Source organism: Nothoprocta perdicaria, unplaced genomic scaffold, assembly GCF_003342845.1.
Source record: "Nothoprocta perdicaria isolate Ctin4 unplaced genomic scaffold, notPer1 scaffold_372, whole genome shotgun sequence".
Classification (NCBI taxonomy): domain Eukaryota; kingdom Metazoa; phylum Chordata; class Aves; order Tinamiformes; family Tinamidae; genus Nothoprocta; species Nothoprocta perdicaria.
Window position 1 is genome coordinate 485104 of NW_020455613.1, and position 19369 is coordinate 504472.

Genomic DNA, 19369 nt, shown 5'->3' on the forward strand with positions numbered 1-19369 from the left:
GGGGCGGGCTGCGGCCGCCGGGCACGGGGCCGCGCGCCTCCGCGGCGGCTGCGGACGGGACCGCACCGGTCCGTGTGTCCGGGTGCGGCCGGGAGCACCCGGGTGTCCGGGCTGGGAGTGCGGCCGGGAGGGCCCCGGAGTCCGGGAGTGGCCGGAGATGAGGTTGGGAGCGGGGTGGCTCCGGGGCCCGGGAGCGGCCGCGGGCGACGCCGGCGCCTGGGAGCGGCTGGCGCTGAGGTTCAGAGCGGGGGAACCCCGGTGTCCGGGAGCGCTTCCCCTCCAAGCGCTTGGGAGGCTCCCGGCGGCCGCGTCGGGAGCGGCCGCGCTGGGAGGGCCCAGGCGTCCGGGCGCGGCCGCGCCGGGGCTGAGCTCGGGAGGGCCGAGGCGTCCGGGCGGGGCGGCAGCCGCTTCCTCCCCACCCCCGCGGGCCGAGGCTCCCGCTGGAGGCAGCGCCCGAGCGGAGCGGCCCCGTAAATACCTCAAAGAGCCGCTTGCCCCCTCGGGGGTCGGCGACAAGTGTCGCGGCCGGTCCGACCGGTCCCGAGCGCGGCCCCGGGGCAGCGGCGGCTCCGCGGGCGGGCGCCGCTCCCGCAGCTCCGTCCGGGCCGGCGGGGCCCGAGCCCTGAGAGGAGGGAGCACTAATCGAGTTAGCGAGGCGATTAGCTTAATTAATCAGGTTTGCAGCGCTCATGAGAGGGAAGTGCTGAAACGTGGCTGGGAGCTCCGTGTGGGAGACCCAGGGCTCCGTGCAAGGAGCGGGGAGAGACGTTGCCGGTGCGGGGAAGGGCTGGACGGTCGGTCTCTGCTCTCCAGGGGGCTGGGGTGGTTGTGGCTGCGTCGCTCCCATGGGATTGCCTGGGAATTCCTGTGCTCAGGCTTCCTGGGTGCCGGAGACCTGTTGGTTGGGAAGCAAATCTTGCCAAGTGCTGCTTCCCCGGTGCTGTTTGACATCGGCATTGCTGGGTGTTTTTTGGGGAAATGCTCGTGTTTTGGGGCTGTGGGTGGCCTGGCCTGGGAGGGAACAGGCAGAGACCGCAGCCCCTCAGTGTCTGTCCTCCTGGAATGGCTCTGGTGAGGGCTGAGGTCCCTTCCCGTGTCTTCTGCCGATGTTTATTGGAGTAAAAGTGCAGATTGCCCAATTAAGCTGCCTGCGCCTCTACAGCCTGTAATTGCTCATCGCCCTGGAGTTGTTCCATGAAGTGTCATGAAGAAAACACGTTATGGCAGTTTTGGCTAAAGCGACGTGGTCGTGGGGACGGGAGCGCAGCAAGCTCCTGGCCGGGGTGGCAGAGGGGCTGCTTCTCTCCCACACTAGCCCAAGGGACGAGGGCTGCCCTTGTCACCTGGGTCCCTTGAGCTGCCCCTACCTGAGTGCTTTGGGCTGCAGGCGGCCTTCAAACAATAGCCTTTACTGTCTATTGTCTGGGCGCTGCCACACCGGGAGCATTGGTGGCAGCTCCGTGTGGGTGCCTGCATCATCCCTGCCGTGCACCGGAGCAGCCGACGCTTCCCAGGGCGCCGTTCCCGACCTGGAGCGCTGGCCTCGGTGGCTCCTGCTTTGGTGGCAGCTTGAGACCTGGGGGGATTTCACGTCTGGTGCCAGCCCTGGATTTCAGCATCAGTATTCAGGGCTGCCCTAATCCCGTTAATTCTGTCCACCCGAAATTGGCTCTAACAGCTGGGACGGGCGTTATGGCAGGAATAACCCAGTGAGGGTTATTGCGGTGGCAGGGTCCTGTCACGGCTGAGGTTGGCGTGGGAGCCCTGGGTGCTGTTGGGTGCTTATCGTGCTCCCAGGTCCCGCGGCGGCTCCTTGCTGAGAACTGGCAGGGCTCTAATTGCAGTGTCTGCAGCGAGGCTTGTGCTAGTCCTGAAACTTCACATGAGACGGGCTTCTAATTAGCAGCACTTGAAAAGGAATCAAATTTGAATAGGCCAAGTTTACTTTGGACTTATTGTGGCCTTAACGCAGAATGTCTCGGGCTGGAAAGCAAAAGCCGGGTGGCAAAAATGCTCCAAAAGCTGCATGGTCCCCAGCGCCTTCGCTGCATGGGGCTCTGCATCACCCGAGACGCCGCGGCCCGGTGCAGGTGTGCGCGGGCCTGTCCCTGCCTGCCCTCGCAGGGCCGGTGACGTGGGGCTGAGCGCTGTGCCCGTCCTGGGAAAGCACCGCAGCTGCCAGGGCTGGGCGAGCGCCTGGAGCAGCGGGTGCTGCCATCCGAGAGGGCTCGGGCGAAGGTTCCTGCAGCCCAGAGCTCTGTGTTGGACGCCGGGCTGGGCTTTGCCTTGCAAATCGCCTTGTAGGTTGTCGCATCCTCGTGGAGACACGTGGGACCCCGAGCCCTGTGTCCCGCTTGCTGCATGGGCCTGGGAGTGATGGCTGCAAATCCAGCCCCGAGACTGCCCGCGAAGCGACGGGATGTGTGTGATCACCTTGGTGGGTGCCCCCCGCGCCCCAGCCCCATCTCCTGCACGGAAATAACGTCCTTCTGCTAAATGCCTGTGTCGGGGGAGGCAGGAGGCAAAGATGCTCCCAGTGAGATAGCGCTCGGAGAGATGTCTCCGAATCTGCCATCCCCGCTTGGCTTTTCTGCGGCTGCTGCCAGGCCTGGAGGCTCCTGGTGCTGCTGGAGCTGCCTGTGCTGAAGGGGCCCCACGAGGAGGGCGGGCGCCTCGTGCCCGGCGTCCTTGGGCGTCACCCGGCGCTCCCGGCCTGGGCCACGCTCCTCCCGCGATGCCCGTCCGGGTGCGGACGGGGTGGAGCGGCTGGTGGGGCTGCCGAGCGGCTCCTGGCTCTGCCGAGGGCTGCTCCGGTGCCGGGGCCGGCAGCTCCAAACAGCCCCCGGGGGCTCTTCCTCGGTGACCTTGGAGAAGGTCCTTGGTGATAAATTCTTGTGAAGCGTTTGAACTTTGCGGATGTAACGCGGTTGGATGGAGAAATTAAAGCGAGGGTGAAGCAATCCTCAGCCCTGCTCCTCTCCCCCTTGGATCCTGCTCTTGTGCACGTTGCTGCTCCGTGAGATCCGCAGGAAGGGAGAGCATCTCCAACAGGGATCCCCATGGGACCGGCCGGATGCTGCTCCTTTATCCAGGGGAGGAAAGGAGCAGAGTTCATCCCTGCAGATGGATGAGCACTGCAAGCTTCAGAAGGAGCCTCGCTCCCTCGGGATTCCCATGGCATCCTTGGGGTGCATTTGGCACATTTCGGGGGTCCCATCGGCCGCAATCTGTGCCGAGCGGCACCGGGTTTTGGAGGGGGAATCACTGGGCAAAATGTGCTGGCTTTGCTGGTGCTGAGACCTTTGGCTGCAGGAAGGAGCCTTGCTGTAATCAGGGTGACACGCGGGCAGAGCCCCGGTGACAAATCATTAACTCGCTCCGACAGGCCGGCTGCTGACGGGTGTTGGTGATAATTTGTTGTGAAGCGTTTGAACTTTACAGATGTAATGCAGTTGGATGGAGAAATTAAGCTAGGGTGAAGCAATCCTCAGCCCTGCTCCTCTCCCCCTTGGATTCTGCTCTTGTCTGGTAGAATTGGGACCAGGTGGCAGAATCCTGCGTTTTTGGGCACCATTATTCCAGCTGGAAGCAGCGAGCGAGTCTCGGAGCCTAAATTTAAAGCCTACCATTATCATGTCCTTACAGGACAATTTGTTCTTTGTGCTTTTTAAAGCAAAATAATGGTTTTTTTTTTCCTGATGCAGATGGAGTTATTGTGATTAACTGGGCTGTGTCAGATCTCCCTCTCGAGGAACCAAGAGCTCCAAAAGAAGGGGGCTGCACGCGAGGCCCCCATCCCGATGCATCTGTGGTTCCGACACGGCGGAGCGCCTGGTCCCCTGCTCCCTGTCCCCATCCCGCTTGTGTCCCTGCAGGAACGTGCCTGGGGAACCCCTTCCTGGGCCTGGATCTTCCCGTGGGTTGTTCCCGTGCTCGGCTCCTGGTGCTGGCCAGGTCACACTGGGTGGCTGCAACCCTGAGCGTGCCGGTCTCTGCGGTGCCCAGCCTTGAAAGCCCTGGCAGCCCTTGCCAGTGTGGAAATAGCACTGGGAGGCTCCCCGCACCCAGCTCCTCTGAGGTTATTAATAGGAAGGTGGGTCGGGGGTGAGGAGGAGCTCGGGGTGGCAGCGGGTGGCTGTGTCCTTATTTTAGCATCGCGTGGAGACTTGCGTGAAGGAGCTGCACGAGCCGCAGCCTCGGGAAGGAGGAGGGATCCCGGGCTTGTGAGCAGGACAAGCTGCAGGGTAAAGCCGGGCCGGCAGGTTAGAATTCCTCGCGGTCTCTGTTTTTTGTCCTAACGGAAGCGTTGTTGTGGGAAATAAAAAGCTTTTCCGTCCTTTGTGAGCAGGCCAAGGTCAGGCAGCAGATACAGGTGGCTGAGGCGGTAGCTGCACAGCCTGCACTGCACAGAGTGCTCGGGACGGTGCCCGCTGTGCCCAAGCTCCTGCTGAGCTTGGCAGGGCTCTGCCTTGGAGCAGTCCCACGATCCGTGAGCTTGATCTGGTGGGAAAAGAGCAGCCTGCGACGCAGCAGAGCCTTTGGCTGCGGCGGTGCCAACGGCAGCGGGAGGTGCCGGCAGCTCCTGCCGCTCAGCCGGGGCACCGCGGAGCCCGGGACACGCGGTGCCCGCGGCCCTGGCGAGGGCTGCTCGGCCCCGCTGCGCGCGGGAGGGCGGTCGTGGCCTCGCGAGGGGAGGATGTTGAGTGCCCCGAGTTGGGAGCTCTGGCTGCACCGCGATATCGCAGCCTGGGCTCGCGCCGGTGCCGAGCGCTCCATTGGGCAAATGTGGCGCTAGGGACCATGCTCCTCGGGGAGCGGCTGTCCATGGCCGCTCCCGAGAGTGCACGCTCATTGGGAAGCGGCTTTCTGTGGCGCTCCTGGGACCATGCTCTTTGGGAAGCGGCTGTCCGTGGTCGCTCCCGGGAGCGCACGCTCATTGGGAAGCGGCTTTCCGTGGCACTCCTGGGAATGCACTCCCTGGGGAGCGGTGCCGCTTTGGTGCGGAGCGTTGCCCGGACCCCGGTGCCAGCTGCATGCGCAGGGAGGATGCAGCATCCATGGCTCTGCACTGGGCCCATGCACAGCCTTGTCAGGAGCAGGCAAAAAAGAGATACGGGTTTGGAGGGAGCCCATGAGTCTAATGTGACACCTGCACCCCTCGCTGACCTCCCCGGCAACTCGGAATAAGTCCTCGGTGCCTGTTGCTGGTGCCGGGGAGGCTGGTGCTGGACGCGCAGACACCAGAGAACAAAGCGGCTGGCTCCTTTGTTTGGCTGCCGAGGGCAGGGCCGAGGCCGGGGCGCTGCCTGTGCTCGCTTCCTAACAAGACCGCAGCTCTGCTGCCTGGCTCCTCATTAAACTTCAAGCTGGTCCCCTTCCCTTTTGAGTTCCTCGATTTGCCTTCGCTGCAGAGCCCTCATTGAAACGCCTTGTGGTGGCAGAGATCTGACTTGCACGCTGTGCCTTGATGCTGGCGAACCTTGAAAAGCTCCTTTCTTTGCCTCCTCACGCTGCGTGTTCCTGCAAGGGATCACTTTGAAGCCATTGAAGCCTTTGCCCAGCGCTGGGGCTGTTGCAGCGGCTGCCTGCGCTTCATTAGGCGGCAGCGCCGCGGTGCCGTCCCGGCGGCCCCCGGGCGCGGGTCCAGCCTCGCTGCCTGCAACGGGGCACCGGCGTGGAGGGCTCCATGCCGCTCTGCAGCCGAGCAGCGCGGCTGGGTCCTGTCCTCGAGCCTCCCGCTCGCCTGGCCTCGGCTCTGCCCGCGGCGCTCCCTGCTCCGAGCCAGCGCCAGCCCATCCTCTGGCTCCCGCAGGCGGGCGGGAAGCACCGGGCATCACTTGCCTCCAGTGTTAAGTGCTTCAAAATCAGCCCTTTTCTTGCGTTGCATTTATTGAATTGTTTTAAATGCCTCATGCCTTTCCTGAAAAGCCGCAGTGACTGTAGTTGCGGTTGCTCGCGTGCTTCCCGCTCGGCCCCGGCGCGGATGCCGCCTTGGCCGCGCTCGCTGTCCGCGGAGCAGCTGGGGCTGCGCGTGGCTCCCTGAGCACGATAGCTCCATCATTCCTGTGCCTTTCCCAGCGGGATGGGCCGCGTGCTCCGAGCTCCTCACCCCAGCCCCTCCCGAGGGTGCGGGACCCCTTGGTGACGTGGAGCTGGCGTCCCCGGGCCGTGTCCCGCGTGGCTCGCCGCGGTGTTTATCGCATCCCTGCTGTCGCTTTTCCTGGGCTGCTTGGCTGTAAATCAGGGTGGGCTCTGGGGCCGGCCCGGAGGAGCAGGCAGCTCCTCACGGAGCAGAAGGAAAGGGCTGGTCAGGCGAGAGGATGCGTGTTTACTGGAGACTTCCTTTGCAGACATTGTCTGTACAGAGACGATGCTGTCTGGCCTCTGATCAAATAACTCTAGAGACAGATGAGCCTTCTGGTCATTTTTTTCACCAGTAGTTGCAGCTTCCTCTGTTTTCCAGCAGGATTCCTGGCTCCAGGAAGCAGGCGGGAGTGTATTTAACCTTTTCACAGCTTGTCTGGGTTCAAGATTCACCCGTGTGTGCCCTGCTGTGGGTCCCCAGCGTGGGGCAGGGGCTGTTTCCCGTGGGGTTGCGGCTCAGCACCCTATGCCGGCAGCTTGGAGCTGGTCACCGGTAGAGCTTGGGGGGTCACTGGTGACACCGGTGATCCTGCTCTGTCCCTGCAATAGCCTCTCTGTTAAGTGATGGGTGGTGGGGAGGGAGATGATTCCCATGAGGACCCCGAGGGCAGAGCCGGAGTGTCCAGGTGCCCGGAGCTTGTGGTGGGATGAGCTCAGGGCGTTTGTCCGCATGTCCCTGCTCGCTGCCAGAGCTGCTGACACTCGTTTTGTGCCCCTGTCACCTCAAGTGCCACCAGCATCGCCGCCTGCGCTGGCACCAGGCGTCGTCGGGCTGCCTGCCCGGCACCACGCTGACACTCGGGAGCAAAGTGAGTCACGGCAGCCCCATCCTCCCCGGCAAGCGCTACCGCTTCCAGGACGTCGCAGCCCCGTGGGGAGGGTCTCGGGGCTGCCCTGCACTCGCTCTGCAGGACGCGGGGACCACAGGGCACTGTCATTTCAAGCTGCCTTCATGCTGGTGCTCATTAGGCACCTTCTCTCCTGCCTGGGTCACATCACCCGAGCTGGTGTCTCAGCTCTGAAGAGCTCCACGGCCTTTTGATGTCTGGCAGCGGCTGGCGGTGCAGACGGGGAGGAGGGGGGCGGGGGGGCTCATGCATAATGCAGAGCCGTGCAAAAAGTCGCCGTTTGAGCAGAACTCACGGCTGTTTGAAAATTAAATGTTGGCTGCCTGCGAATTGCAAAGCAGCTGTAGGGCTGGAGTGAGCGCTGCCGGCCCCTGCGGCCAGCGCTGCAGCTGGGGGGGCTGCGCCATGGGGTTTGTACCTGCTTCGGGGGGAATAGATCCCCACTGTCTGCTGCAAGCAGGGTGTTAATGCCTGCAGCCCTGCTCTTCCCTGCTGCTTCCATGCACGGCTGCTGTTCTGGGTTTGTTTGGGAGCTGATGGGCACCTCCTGCAGCTGGGTTTTGGCAGCAGGCTCCGTGCAGACCCCTGGATGCCGCAGACCCCTGGATGCTGCAGACCCCTGCTCGGGCTGGGGCCCAGGGACAGACTTGCTGTCCCCAGTGTCTCGCTGCTGCCCCGAGGTCCCGGCTCCCCTGGCAGCGCTCGGTGCTCCGTGGGCCGAGCCAAGTGCATGGAGCAGAGCCAGACTTGTCACTGGCCCCTGGCACCGTGCGGCATCCCGTGCCAAAGAGCAACCCCCGTGCCTTGTCCCGGCAGCCTGCTGCCTCCATGAGACCGCTCCTCCTCTTCCTCCTCTGTGGGGCCCTTGTGCACACGCGTGATGCCCGAGCCGTCCCTGCCACGCGCGCGGGGCTCCCGCACCTTGCCGGGGAGCGGCTCTGCCTGCGCTCGGATTCCTGCCCGCTGACTGTGGCCCGGGGAGGGCCGGGCGCTGCCTGGGAAGAGCCCGCAGCGCTGGGCCGAGCCGGGCGGCCCCGCGCGCTGCGCAACCGCGTCCTGCGCCGCCCGACGCCCTGACTCAGCCGCCCGCGCCGAGGGGCTCCCGCGCGCCCCGTGTGAATCACGGCTCACTGTGGCGGCTCCCGTCGCCTCTTATCGCATCTGAAACTCTGACTCATCCTCCCAGCCCGGGGCCTCGCTGCAGCCTCGCTCAAGGCTGGGCGGGAGGGTGCCCGGGGCCTCCTCGTGCTGCCCCCCGACCTGCAACGGGGGCCCTGGTTGGGCTGGCCAGTACCTTGGGACTCTGCCCCGCTGAGCCCAGCGAGGCCCCCGGGATCCTTTGCACTCCCTGCGCTGTGCGGAGCCCCCCGGGGCTGCTCTGGAGGGGGGTCTGGAGCCCCCTGGGGCTGCTCTGGAGGGGGGTCTGGAGCCCCCCAGGCTGCTCTAGAGGAGTTCTGGAGCCCCCAGCCCCGCTCATGCAGCACTCAACTCCCACATTCCCAGGCTGTGTCCAGGAGCCCGGAGCGCAGAGAGCCAACCTGGCTCCCGCGCATCCCCCTTGGGCCCTCGGCTCCGCCGGGATATTTTTAGTCGTGTCCCAGAAGGACCCTGCAAGGCGGCTCCTCTTGCCGGGGCCCGAGCGCTGCCCCGTGCTCGGCTCCGGTGCCGTGCGGGCCGGGGCGGTGCTGGCGCCTGCCCTGCGTGCCCCGACACGAGCAGCAAAGTGCTGAGCCGGGGCTTCGTCACCCCGCCTCGCGCGCGGAGGAGGGCAGATAGCGATCGGCTCCACGCACGGAGCGGCCGGGGAAGGTACCCGCGGAGCCCCGGCGTAACTCGTGCCCCCGCTGCCCCACAGAGCAGCCATGGAGGTGATGAACATGATGGAGCAGCCCATCAAGGTGACCGAGTGGCAGCAGACCTACACCTACGACTCGGGCATCCACTCGGGCGTCAACACCCAGGTGCCCTCGGTGAGCAGCAAGTGCCTGGGCGACGACGACGAGCTCTACGGCAAGCAGTACACCATCAAGAAGACCACGACGAGCTACTGCCAGGGCGGGGGCCAGGCCCAGAGCCAGGCGCAAGGTAGGGGCTGCGGGGCCCGCGGGCTCAGCTGCTCGGTCCCGCCGGCTTCCCGCTCGCCCACGCGCGCTGCCGCTCGTTGTACTCCTGGGCACCGCTCCACGGCGCCCCGCGAGCTGCTGCTGCTGCTTAAAATACCCTCCCTCGTGCCCCCCTCTCCGGCGGCGCCGATCCCGTGGCACACGGCCAGCGGGGCCAAGCCATGCGCGCATCCGGGCGGCTGGCACGGGATGGGAACAGCTGAGCCCGGCCGCCTGCTCTGCAGGAAGAGGCCTCGACAGCCCGAGCAGCAGGTCCTGCACCCCGCTCTGCGGTGGCACCTGTGGCTCTGCACGGGGTGGGACCGGTGCGGGTTCCTCCCGGCTGCTGCAGCTCTGCCCTCCGCGCCCGCTTATCCCAGCAGCCTCCGGAGGGGAGGCCCCCGTATCCTTTTCCTAATCCCCAATGCCATCTGGTCCCAAGTCGCAGATACCCTTAGTTTTTTAATTAACAGCCCTTGTGTGACAATTGCTTAATCCCGCCGCCTAATTGAGCGTTGTCTTATCTCTGCGCTGCCGGATCTGTTTACGCTTTGCAGTCCCGGCTCCTCGCGGAGCGCGCTGGGACTGCTGACATTGCCGCTGTCATTGCGCTGCGCTCGGGCTCAGCTAATTGAGCGCGGGGAAGCGGCGCCGGGAAGGCTGCTCGGGAGAGCCCGGAGCCTCACGCTGCCTCTCCCCGCAGCCGACATGGAGGCTCAGCTGGCGCTGACGCGGGCGCAGCGCGTGCGGGCTGCCATGTACCCCGAGACGGTGGAGGATCGCTCACTGCTCATCAGCACGCAGGTGGAGGGGCAGCAGACCAACGTGCAGCGCCTGGCCGAGCCCTCGCAGATGCTCAAATCGGCCATCGTGCACCTCATCAACTACCAGGACGACGCCGAGCTGGCCACGCGCGCCATCCCGGAGCTCACCAAGCTGCTCAACGACGAGGACCCGGTGAGGCCGCGCGGCTCGCCGTCCTCTGGCCGCCCTCCCGCCCGCAGCCTCCTTCCTCCTGCCCAACTTGCCGCTCTGCCTCGCGCTGGTGGCCCTGGCTTCGCACCCACACCGAGGGCCTCTTAGCTGCTCCGTGGGCTCCACATCCCACCCCTCTGTCCTGCTGCTTCCCATCCCACGAGCACGTGTGCCATAGCCCTGACCGTGCGGATGGCGGCTGCGAGCTGCAGCGTCCTTCCTGGAGCGCGCAGAAGAGGGTTAAAACTAGCACTAACTCCAGTGCGCTGCTGGCACAGGCTCTGCTGCCCATCCCAGCTCTCATCTGGCGGAGCAGGGGCCCGCGTGTCCCTAGGAGGGCTCTGGGCAGCAGCAGCAGGACCCGCTCCGACCGCCGACCTCTCTCCCGCCCAGGTGGTTGTCAGCAAAGCGGCCATGATCGTGAACCAGCTCTCCAAGAAGGAGGCGTCGCGCCGCGCGCTCATGCAGTCGCCGCAGATCGTGGCGGCCGTGGTGCGCACCATGCAGAGCACCAGCGACCTCGACACGGCCCGCTGCACCACCAGCATCCTGCACAACCTCTCCCACCACCGCGAGGGCCTGCTCTCCATCTTCAAGTCCGGCGGCATCCCGGCCCTCGTCAGGATGCTCAGGTGCTGGGATGCAGGCGGGGAAGGCTCCGTGGCCTCCGGGGTGTCCCCAAGGCGGGCGGCAATGTTGGGATGGCCCTTCTGGCCTCGCTGCAAGCCATGTGGAGGGCGCCCCATGGGTTGTACTGCCTACGATGTCCCGGGATTGATGGTAGCAGCTTGTGTGGAGTGAGATGTAGCTAGAGATGGGCCTGCAAAAAGGGGGATGTGGGAGACGTTGGCCCTGCTTCCAGGTGGGTCAGTGAGGAGCTGGCACCTGGTGTCGGCAGTTTGGTAGCAGCAGGAAGGGAGCTACTGCCCTGCCTGTCCGTGGGGTGATGCCCGGAGACCTGGGCTCAAGGCAGAGATGCTCCTGTCACAGGGAGGGCCCTCAGGGCACAGCGAGCCCACATGGGTGCCACCCGCGCCCCAGGAGGGCCGTGGGGACCTGCCGGAGGTCCCTGGGTGGGATGTGGCCCTTGTGGCAGCGGGCCCGGCGCGCGCTGACGTGGCTCTGTGCCGCCCGCCTGCAGCTCGCCGGTCGAGTCCGTCCTCTTCTACGCCATCACCACCCTGCACAACCTGCTGCTCTACCAGGAAGGGGCCAAGATGGCCGTGCGCCTGGCCGATGGGCTGCAGAAGATGGTGCCGCTGCTCAACAAGAACAACCCCAAGTTCCTCGCCATCACCACCGACTGCCTGCAGCTGCTCGCCTACGGCAACCAGGAGAGCAAGGTGAGCGCGGGCAGCCCGGCGGCGCTGGGGGCTGCTGCTGGGGGCGGCTGCAGGTGCCAAGCCTCGCTCCTCTGGTGCCTCTGACGTGGCCAATGAAGCCCGGGGGGCAGGAGGGGGCGTCCCCCCAACAGCTGCCTTGTCCGCAGCACTGTCACATCCGACCCACTGGTAGATCTACCAGTCCGGCCAGTAGATCGACTCGGCTGGGTTCCTCCCGCCACCACTCCAGGCACCTTCTGCCTTTGTCCCTAGGCTGTTTCTCTTCCTCCCACGCACTAATGAGCGCGGCCTCGTTTGGCTGCGCTGCGTGGGGCAGCTCTGAGGCGCTGCCTGTCCTGCCCGCGGCGGTGGCACGGGGCAAGGCCACGTGTTGGTACCTCATGTGGCTGCAGCGGAGGCAAACCCAAGTGCTCCGTGCAGAGACATCAGCCCTCTTGCCTGACTCGCATCCTGACTGGCACAAGCCGGAGCAACCGGCCGGTGTCCTGGGAGCGCTGAGAGAGCTGCCGCAAGCCCCAACCCTGGCCTCCTTGTCTTGCAGCTGATTATCTTGGCCAACGGAGGACCCCAGGCCCTGGTGCAGATCATGCGCAGCTACAACTACGAGAAGCTGCTCTGGACCACGAGCCGGGTGCTCAAAGTGCTGTCCGTGTGTCCCAGCAACAAGCCGGCCATCGTCGAGGCCGGTAAGGAGGTGCTGGGGCTGCAGCGGGGGTGTGTGCGGGCTCCTCACCAAGGAGGATGGGGCTGGTTTAGGGTTGAGAACATCAGGCCCCCTTGGGCAGAGCAATGGGCTCCAAGCTCACCCTTGGGCAGCAGCGGCTCTGGCTTCTTGCTTTAAAAGCTGATCAAGACACTTTCCTGGAGTGCCCTGGACCGGCGCTGCTCCTGCCCTGTATTTAGCCTCAGCCAGATGAGGCCGTGCTGTGCGTTGGAGGCACCGGCGCTTGCTGTGCAGAGCTGCCCCTGCCCTGGGTGCTGGGGAGACCGGGCGGGTTTGGGTATTTATAGACGGGCGGCTCTCGCCTTCCTCGCAGGCGGCATGCAGGCACTCGGCAAGCACCTGACCAGCTCCAGCCCCCGGCTGGTGCAGAACTGCCTCTGGACCCTGAGGAACCTTTCCGACGTGGCCACCAAGCAGGTGAGTCCGCAGAGCCGACGCAGTCAGGGGACAGTGCCAGTCTGCCGGGCGCCCCGGGCACGTCCCCCTGCTGAGCTGCTTGCTGATGCCAGAGCAGCAAATCCTGAGTCCTGTCCTCACCCTCCAACCCCTGTGAGCTGCTGGCAGCGGCGGTGTCCCTGTCCCGGGGCTGGCTGGGATCCGCTGAGCCCAGCGCAGCGGGGGAATCTCCCGGAGAGGCGGAAGCTGCTCCCTGTCCGCGGCCATCCCCACATGGGCCATCCCCACACGGGTGGCTGCGTCACCGTGCTGGGGGCACCTGTGCAATGTCCCTGACTGGGGCACGAGGCCCCTGGCAGCTCTGCTCACGCGCTGCGTCTCTGGGATTGCGTTCGTGGTGGCTCCGCAGCCTCCGCCGGTGGCAGCCGGCAGCGCCGCTGACCTGGACGGCTGCTCCGGGGCCGCCCTGCAGCCCTTCCCGCCTCCTGATGTGTTCGCCATGTGGCGCTGGGGCTGCGGCTCCGCGCGGATTAGCGCCTGATGCAGCCTGGAAACTATGTGCGCTCCGTGGGAAGGCATGCGGCGCGACGGAAGGCCCGCGGTGCAGCCCGGCTCCGCAAGCCAGCGGGATGTGGCTGTGTCTCTTTAACCCCTTCCTGCCCCTTGTGGCATCATGCTGCCTCGGCGCTGCTCCGAGCAGCTGGCACCACGGGATTGTCCATGCGTCCGTGTCCCTTTAACCCCTTCCTGCCCCTCACGGCATCGCACTACCTTGGTGCTGCTCCAAGCAGCTGCCATGGGGATTGTCTGCGCGTTTGCAGCAGGGACAACCCAGTGGAGATACTAAACTCCAAGTAAAGCCATACACATCCAGAGCGCCTGGCGTTCTGGCTCCACAAAGAGTGTGGAGCAAGAGCCGTGCTTACGAAAGGCTGGACGACTGGGATTCCTGCTCTGGGAAGGGCTCCAGCCAGCGCGGCCTCCCTGGGGTCCTAACCCCGCTGGGCTGCGGGTGCTCGCTGGCCCTCGGCATGGGAAGGGACCCTGGGATTGCGCAGATGCCCTGCGGGTCGCAGGGTCTGGGCCTCGCAGCAGGCGGGTTCCCCAGCTCAGCAGCGCAACGGGGAGCCAGGACGGGCTGAGCTCTGAGCTCCATCCTTGCGCCTGCAGGAGGGCCTGGACGGCGTCCTCAAGATCCTGGTCAACCAGCTGAGCTCAGACGACGTGAACGTGCTGACGTGCGCCACCGGCACCCTCTCCAACCTGACCTGCAACAACAGCAAGAACAAGACCCTGGTGACGCAGTCCAACGGGGTGGAGGCCCTCATCCACACCATCCTGCGGGCGGGTGACAAGGAGGACATCACCGAGCCGGCCGTGTGCGCGCTGCGGCACCTCACCAGCCGGCACCCCGAGGCCGAGATGGCGCAGAATTCGGTGCGACTCAACTACGGCATCCCCGCCATCGTCAAGCTCCTCAACCAGCCCAACCAGTGGCCACTGGTCAAGGTGAGAGGCCTTGGGGTCAGGGAAAGCCAGTGGTCGGACCGGAGGGAGCCCCAGGTGACTGGCATTGCCAGGGTGCGCTGCCCATGCTGATACCCGGCTGGGTTTGCAGCTGCACGCAGGGCTGCGTCGGCAGTCGGGAATCCGCAGGGATCCATCCTTGATGGCAACTAATGCAGGAAATTGCTCATGCCGGGCTCTTTGCTGAAATCAATATTTGCCCCTGGCCACCTCCACAGGGAGGGAGGCGGATCCGGTGCCAACGGGGCTGCAGGAAGCCGGAGTCGGAGCGTGCCACATGCAGGGGGATGGGACCGGCATCAGGCAGAGCTGGCGCAGGGTCCTGCCCCGGCCCCCTCTGAGCCCCCTCTCCTCGCTCTCCTCCCCAGGCTACCATCGGGCTGATCCGCAACCTGGCCCTGTGTCCGGCCAACCATGCCCCGCTCCAGGAGGCCGCCGTGATCCCGCGCCTGGTCCAGCTGTTGGTCAAGGCTCACCAGGACGCGCAGCGCCATGTCGCGGCCGGCACGCAGCAGCCCTACACGGTGGGTCCCGCCGCGGGCTGGGCGAGCTGCATCCCTCTTCCCTGCACCCCCTGTGACCTGGATCCCCCCAAATCCATCTGTCCCCTCCTAGCCTGGTGGGTCTGCAGGAGCTCTGCCTGTCCTGAGCTCCCCAGTACCCCTTGCTTGTAGAGAAACAACCTCACTGGGGGATGCAAGTCCCATCCTCTGCCCCCCAGGATACATCACCCTATCTGCAAGCTCACGGTGGCCTATGTGGTCGTGCCCTGCCTGTCCTTCCCGCCCTGGCTGACGCTTGCCCCCTTGCAGGATGGTGTGAAGATGGAGGAGATCGTGGAGGGCTGCACAGGAGCGCTGCACATCCTGGCACGGGACCCCATGAACCGGCTGGAGATCTTCCGGCTCAACACGATCCCTCTCTTCGTGCAGGTCAGGGGCCGGGGCCGGCCAGGCTGCGCCACCACCACCACCATCTGCCGCGTTGTGACGGGCCAGGCTGCGCGCGGCCGCGCCAGGAGCGCGGGGGCTGCTGCGCTGGCTGCTTCACGTTGCCGCTGATCTCTCCTGACAGCTCCTGTACTCGCCGGTGGAGAACATCCAGCGCGTGGCGGCCGGCGTGCTGTGTGAGCTGGCCCAGGACAAGGAGGCGGCAGATGCCATTGATGCCGAGGGTGCCTCGGCCCCGCTCATGGAGCTGCTGCACTCCAGGAACGAGGGCACAGGTGGGTGCAGCCCCCCCGGGGGGCTCCTTGGGGGTCTGGAGCAGTCGCTTGTGATGGAAGAGCTCTCCTGGCTGAGGCTGCCCGCCTTTCCCTGCAGCCACCTACGCTGCCGCCGTGCTCTTCCGCATCTCCGAGGACAAGAACCCCGACTACAGGAAGCGTGTGTCCGTGGAGCTCACCAACTCGCTCTTCAAGCACGACCCCGCGGCCTGGGAGGCGGTGAGCGGCCCGCGTGCGCCGTGTCCCTGCCCTCCCGACGAACCGGGTCTCCCGGGACGGTGCCACCTCCCGCTGCCACTCAGGAGAGAGCAAGTGGCCAGAGGCAGCTGCGGTCTGGGCTCGGGCAGCCCCGGGTGGCGGTGCCTGCGCTCCTGTTCCCATGGGATGGCCCGAGCGTCGTGTATTCGCTGGGCTTCGTGCACCTGCACCGTGTGCCCGCATCGCCCTCTCAAAGGGTCGCCTTCCTTTGCAGGCTCAGAGCATGATCCCCATCAACGAGCCCTACTCGGACGGTGAGTATCGCGTGAGCTCTTCCCGCTCGCTCCCCGCGCCTGCGCTCTGCACCTTCTCACCAACGCTGGGCTCATTTTAAGGGCTCTCGGCAAGTCATCTGGGGCAGCTGCCGGGGTGGTGGCGGCCAGACCTGCCTCGGGACGCTCAGCCCGTTGTTGCCACAACGGCGGGGGCTCCTCTGCAGTCCCCGCGGCAGGGGGACGGCGAGGGGGGACACACGAGGTGGCTGGTGCTGGCAGTGTCTCTGCGGCACGCACTGAGTTTGCTCCGTGTCCCTTCTCCCCCCAGCAGAGCTGGACCCCGGCTACCGCCCCATGTACTCGGGTGACATCCCTCTGGACACCATGGACATGCACATGGACATGGACGGCGACTACCCCATGGACGCCTACAGCGACGGCGTGCGGGCGCCCTTCACCGACCACATGCTCGCCTAACCCGCCTCTCGGGCCCCACATCAGGTTTGTAGGGGGGCTCATCCCACCCCCTGGCGCAGCGGGCCGGGGGCCTGGGGGTCCCCGAGGGCCTCGCTTGGGTGACGGGGCCTCTCCCTGCTGCCCTGCAGGTATTTGCTCTGTTCGGAAGAGGGTGGCCCCAGAGCTCAGCGCTTGCAAGAAGGGCTCGGGAGACAGAAGTGCCTGCGATGACAGACTTTCCATTCCCACGAGAGGTTTTATCTGTCGATTTTTGTTTTGTTTTTGGTTTTGTTTGTTCTTCGCTGTGGGTCTGTGGAGAGGGTCCTTCCTCCTGGGACTGCTTCAAGCACCTACTGCTGCATCCAGCATCCAAGATACTGTTTCTGAAGCTTTAAAACACACAAATCCTGCATCACTATTGACCTTTCATGGGCAAAATAGTCTTTTCTATGAATATATATTTCTTTTTTATTTTTAATATGGTGCCAATGGCTCTGGCCAACTTTAAGTTTGTGCTTTTTAACTTCCCCACTCTGTTCTGTGTGTTAGTGTCCTAGACGAGGAATCTAACTTGGGGGAAAAAAGCCTTTGTTTTCTGTGAACTTTAACTTAATCAGATCACTTGGGAGTTTGCGGATAACAAACGGTGCTATATCCAGGACCTTCATTTTAGCCAGCGGGATGTCTGGGTTTGATATTTTTCCGATCAGCCCTTGGGGAGCTGACTTTCTGTAACTACCTGTCCTAACTGTACCGCTAGCGGAGTGACTCCAGCTTTAGGAACCGTGTCCTTGTACTGATCTTTGTTGCACATTTTAACCTGTTTCCCTTCTCTTTGGTGAGTGGTGTGTTTCCCTGCCCTCTTCCCTTATCTAATGCATTTATAAGAGGCTGTAGAGCTGATGGTGGCTTAACGCTTCGGCTGGAAAGGGATGGACATTACCGGAGCGTAGTTCAGGAATGGAAGATTTTATTATTTCTGTAAGTTGTTTTTGTATAGACCAAAGCAAAGAATAAAATAACCCCCCAGCGCCGCGTTGCACTGAGCCTGTTCTTCTGCGGCCCCGGCAAGGTCCCCCGGTCCCTTCGGGGCTCAGCAAGGCTGGGGACGGGGTGAGCGCCCTGGGCAAAGGTGGCATCACCCTTGGGACCTGACACGGAGAAGACTCGATCCTTGTGCAGAACAAGCTCCCTGGGCACTGCTCCGGTGAATGGACTGGTGCCAGCTGGGCTGCCCGGCGCAGAGCCCGGTGCAGAGCAGTGGTCCTGGCTGAGCCAGGGTCCATTGAGCCTCCTCCTCATCCTCGTGCTGGGCGTTAGCGTCGACTCCCCAGGCCTCTCTGCTGGGGCAGCAGGTAAAAGCTCCCAGTAATTAAGATGTTTGTCCATTAAGGAGCATCAGTGGTGTCTAATCCCTGCCGCAGCGCTGAGCTCATTTTAATGAGCTCCGAGGGATAAACACGCGGGTTGCAAAGTGAGCGGCGCCGATGGATGGAGCCGAGGCTGGATGGAGCTGCAAGAGGGGAGGTTAGAAAAAGTGATTTACTCGGGTGCGACCTAGTTGCCGTCTTCTGCAGCCCTGCTGCAAGCGCAGGAACAGATGGCACAGGGAAAGGTTCTCCACGTCAGTGCTAGCTCCGGCAGCTGCTCCCGGTGCGAGCAATGTGGCAGCGGAGCCGGCGCCAGGCCGGGATCATGCTGGAACACGGAAACTCTCCTTGCAAAGTTACTTCCGAACTTTCCTGCTTCCCATCTGCTTTGTGGAGCCTTCCTGCTCCTGCAGGGCTGCTCCTCTGGTGCTTCCTGGGGACGGGTCCTGGAAGGCTATGAGGGGACATGTCCTTGTCATCCGGGGCTGCCCTCCACCTTCTCCCTGCACCCGTTGGGAAAGAAGACCTGCAGTAGAGCCCAGAGGGGGAAAACTCCCACTGCTCCTTGGGTGTTTTTACATCCAAAGGGCTATTTTTCTTGAGACATGCAGTGGGGGAAGGCAAGGGCGCTGTGACATAGCCCTATGTCCTGGCTGTGCTCAGTGGGGTGCAGGAACCAGGTCACAGCGGCTCCCACTTGCCATCAGCTTCATCCCCTGCTCTGTCCTTGGGCTGTTGCTGTGGAGGAAAGCGGGGCCCGAGGCCAGCCGGGTGCAGCAGCCTGGGCCAGGGCAGGGTCGCAGGAGGCTGCGTGGGCAGGACCGGGGCTGCGGCAGCTCCACCATCCCTGACCGAGCCTCAGCACACCAAGGCCGTGGCCTGGCTTCCTGCTCGTCCCCTTGCCAGCAGTGGGGATGAGCAAAACAACAGCTGCCTTCCGCGCCCGGAGCAGCCACGGCCAGGGGGGGGCCGTGCACCCGGATGGTCCCAGAGCGCTCCCTGGTCCCTACCTGTGCCCGGAGCTGCAGGGACAGGCGGAGCTGCAGGTTTGTGCCCAGTCCCTGCACCCTGAGCGCGGTGCTGAGCTGTGTGCCCAGCACCTTCCTCCTCCTCCTCGCCCAAGAGCTCCGGCCTCTTGATGCCACCTGGTGGCAGCTCCTCCCGGTCACCGAGGCTCAGCGCCTGCTCGTGCCCTCCCGGAGCCGCAGCCCTGGGTGCCCTCGGCGGGAGACTCCGAGCTGCAGCTTCCCAGCAGCTCCAGCGCTCCCTCCGCAGCCCCAGGAGCCAGGGGCTGGGAGCTGAGCAGGGCTGGGGGCTGAGGCTGCCCGTGCTCAGCCCCTAGGCTCCCCCAGCCTGCCCAGATGGCCCTGGGGTCAGGGAATCTCCCTGACAAGCTGGGCCTGGCGGGCTCCTGTCAGCGCCACAGCCAGGACCCCTCATTCCTCCCAGCTGGCAGCCCCTGCTCACACTTTCAAACGGGGGAAAGGATGGGCAGAACGTGCCAGGGTTGCAGAACGGGCCAGGGTTGCAGAAAGCGCCCAGGGCCCGGCCCAGGCGCTGCCCGGAGCTCCCTGCCTGCGCGGGCAGTGCTGCCCTACGTGGACCTGGGAGCTGAGCAGCAGCGGAGCGGAGCTGCCCCCGGCTCCCGCGAGCCCCGGGGCCCCCGCGAGCCCCTCGGGCCCCCGCCGCGGGGCTGTGGGTCGTCCCAGCACCTTGGGGGCCGCAACGGGCCGCCTGGCAGCCCGTGCGGGAGCGGCGGCGGGGCCGGCCGGGCGCGGGGGGCAGC

At 64.8% G+C, this 19369-nt stretch overlaps 1 protein-coding gene across 1 annotated transcript; it reads left to right on the top strand.

Annotated features, from left to right (window-relative positions):
• Positions 1 to 8851: 8851 nt before the first annotated feature.
• Positions 8852 to 17042, top strand: JUP (junction plakoglobin). The gene is made up of 14 exons (XM_026044611.1): positions 8852 to 9077; positions 9798 to 10051; positions 10463 to 10701; positions 11211 to 11412; positions 11954 to 12098; positions 12450 to 12553; positions 13703 to 14041; positions 14428 to 14583; positions 14872 to 14991; positions 15134 to 15284; positions 15382 to 15503; positions 15757 to 15796; positions 16089 to 16258; positions 16363 to 17042. The coding sequence occupies exons 1-13, from the start codon at positions 8855 to 8857 to the stop codon at positions 16232 to 16234; spliced, it is 2241 nt and encodes a 746-aa protein (XP_025900396.1). The 5' UTR covers positions 8852 to 8854; the 3' UTR covers positions 16235 to 16258; positions 16363 to 17042.
• Positions 17043 to 19369: the final 2327 nt, after the last annotated feature.

What these genes read in the sequence shown, in the direction of transcription:
- JUP (XM_026044611.1), top strand. Translation starts at nt 8,855, where the DNA reads ATGGAGGTGATGAACATGATGGAGCAGCCCATCAAGGTGACCGAGTGG. An exon ending in CCGACGTGGCCACCAAGCAG is followed by an intron (nt 12,554 to 13,702) that starts GTGAGTCCGCAG and finishes TTGCGCCTGCAG; the next exon opens with GAGGGCCTGGACGGCGTCCT. An exon ending in ACCAGTGGCCACTGGTCAAG is followed by an intron (nt 14,042 to 14,427) that starts GTGAGAGGCCTT and finishes TCTCCTCCCCAG; the next exon opens with GCTACCATCGGGCTGATCCG.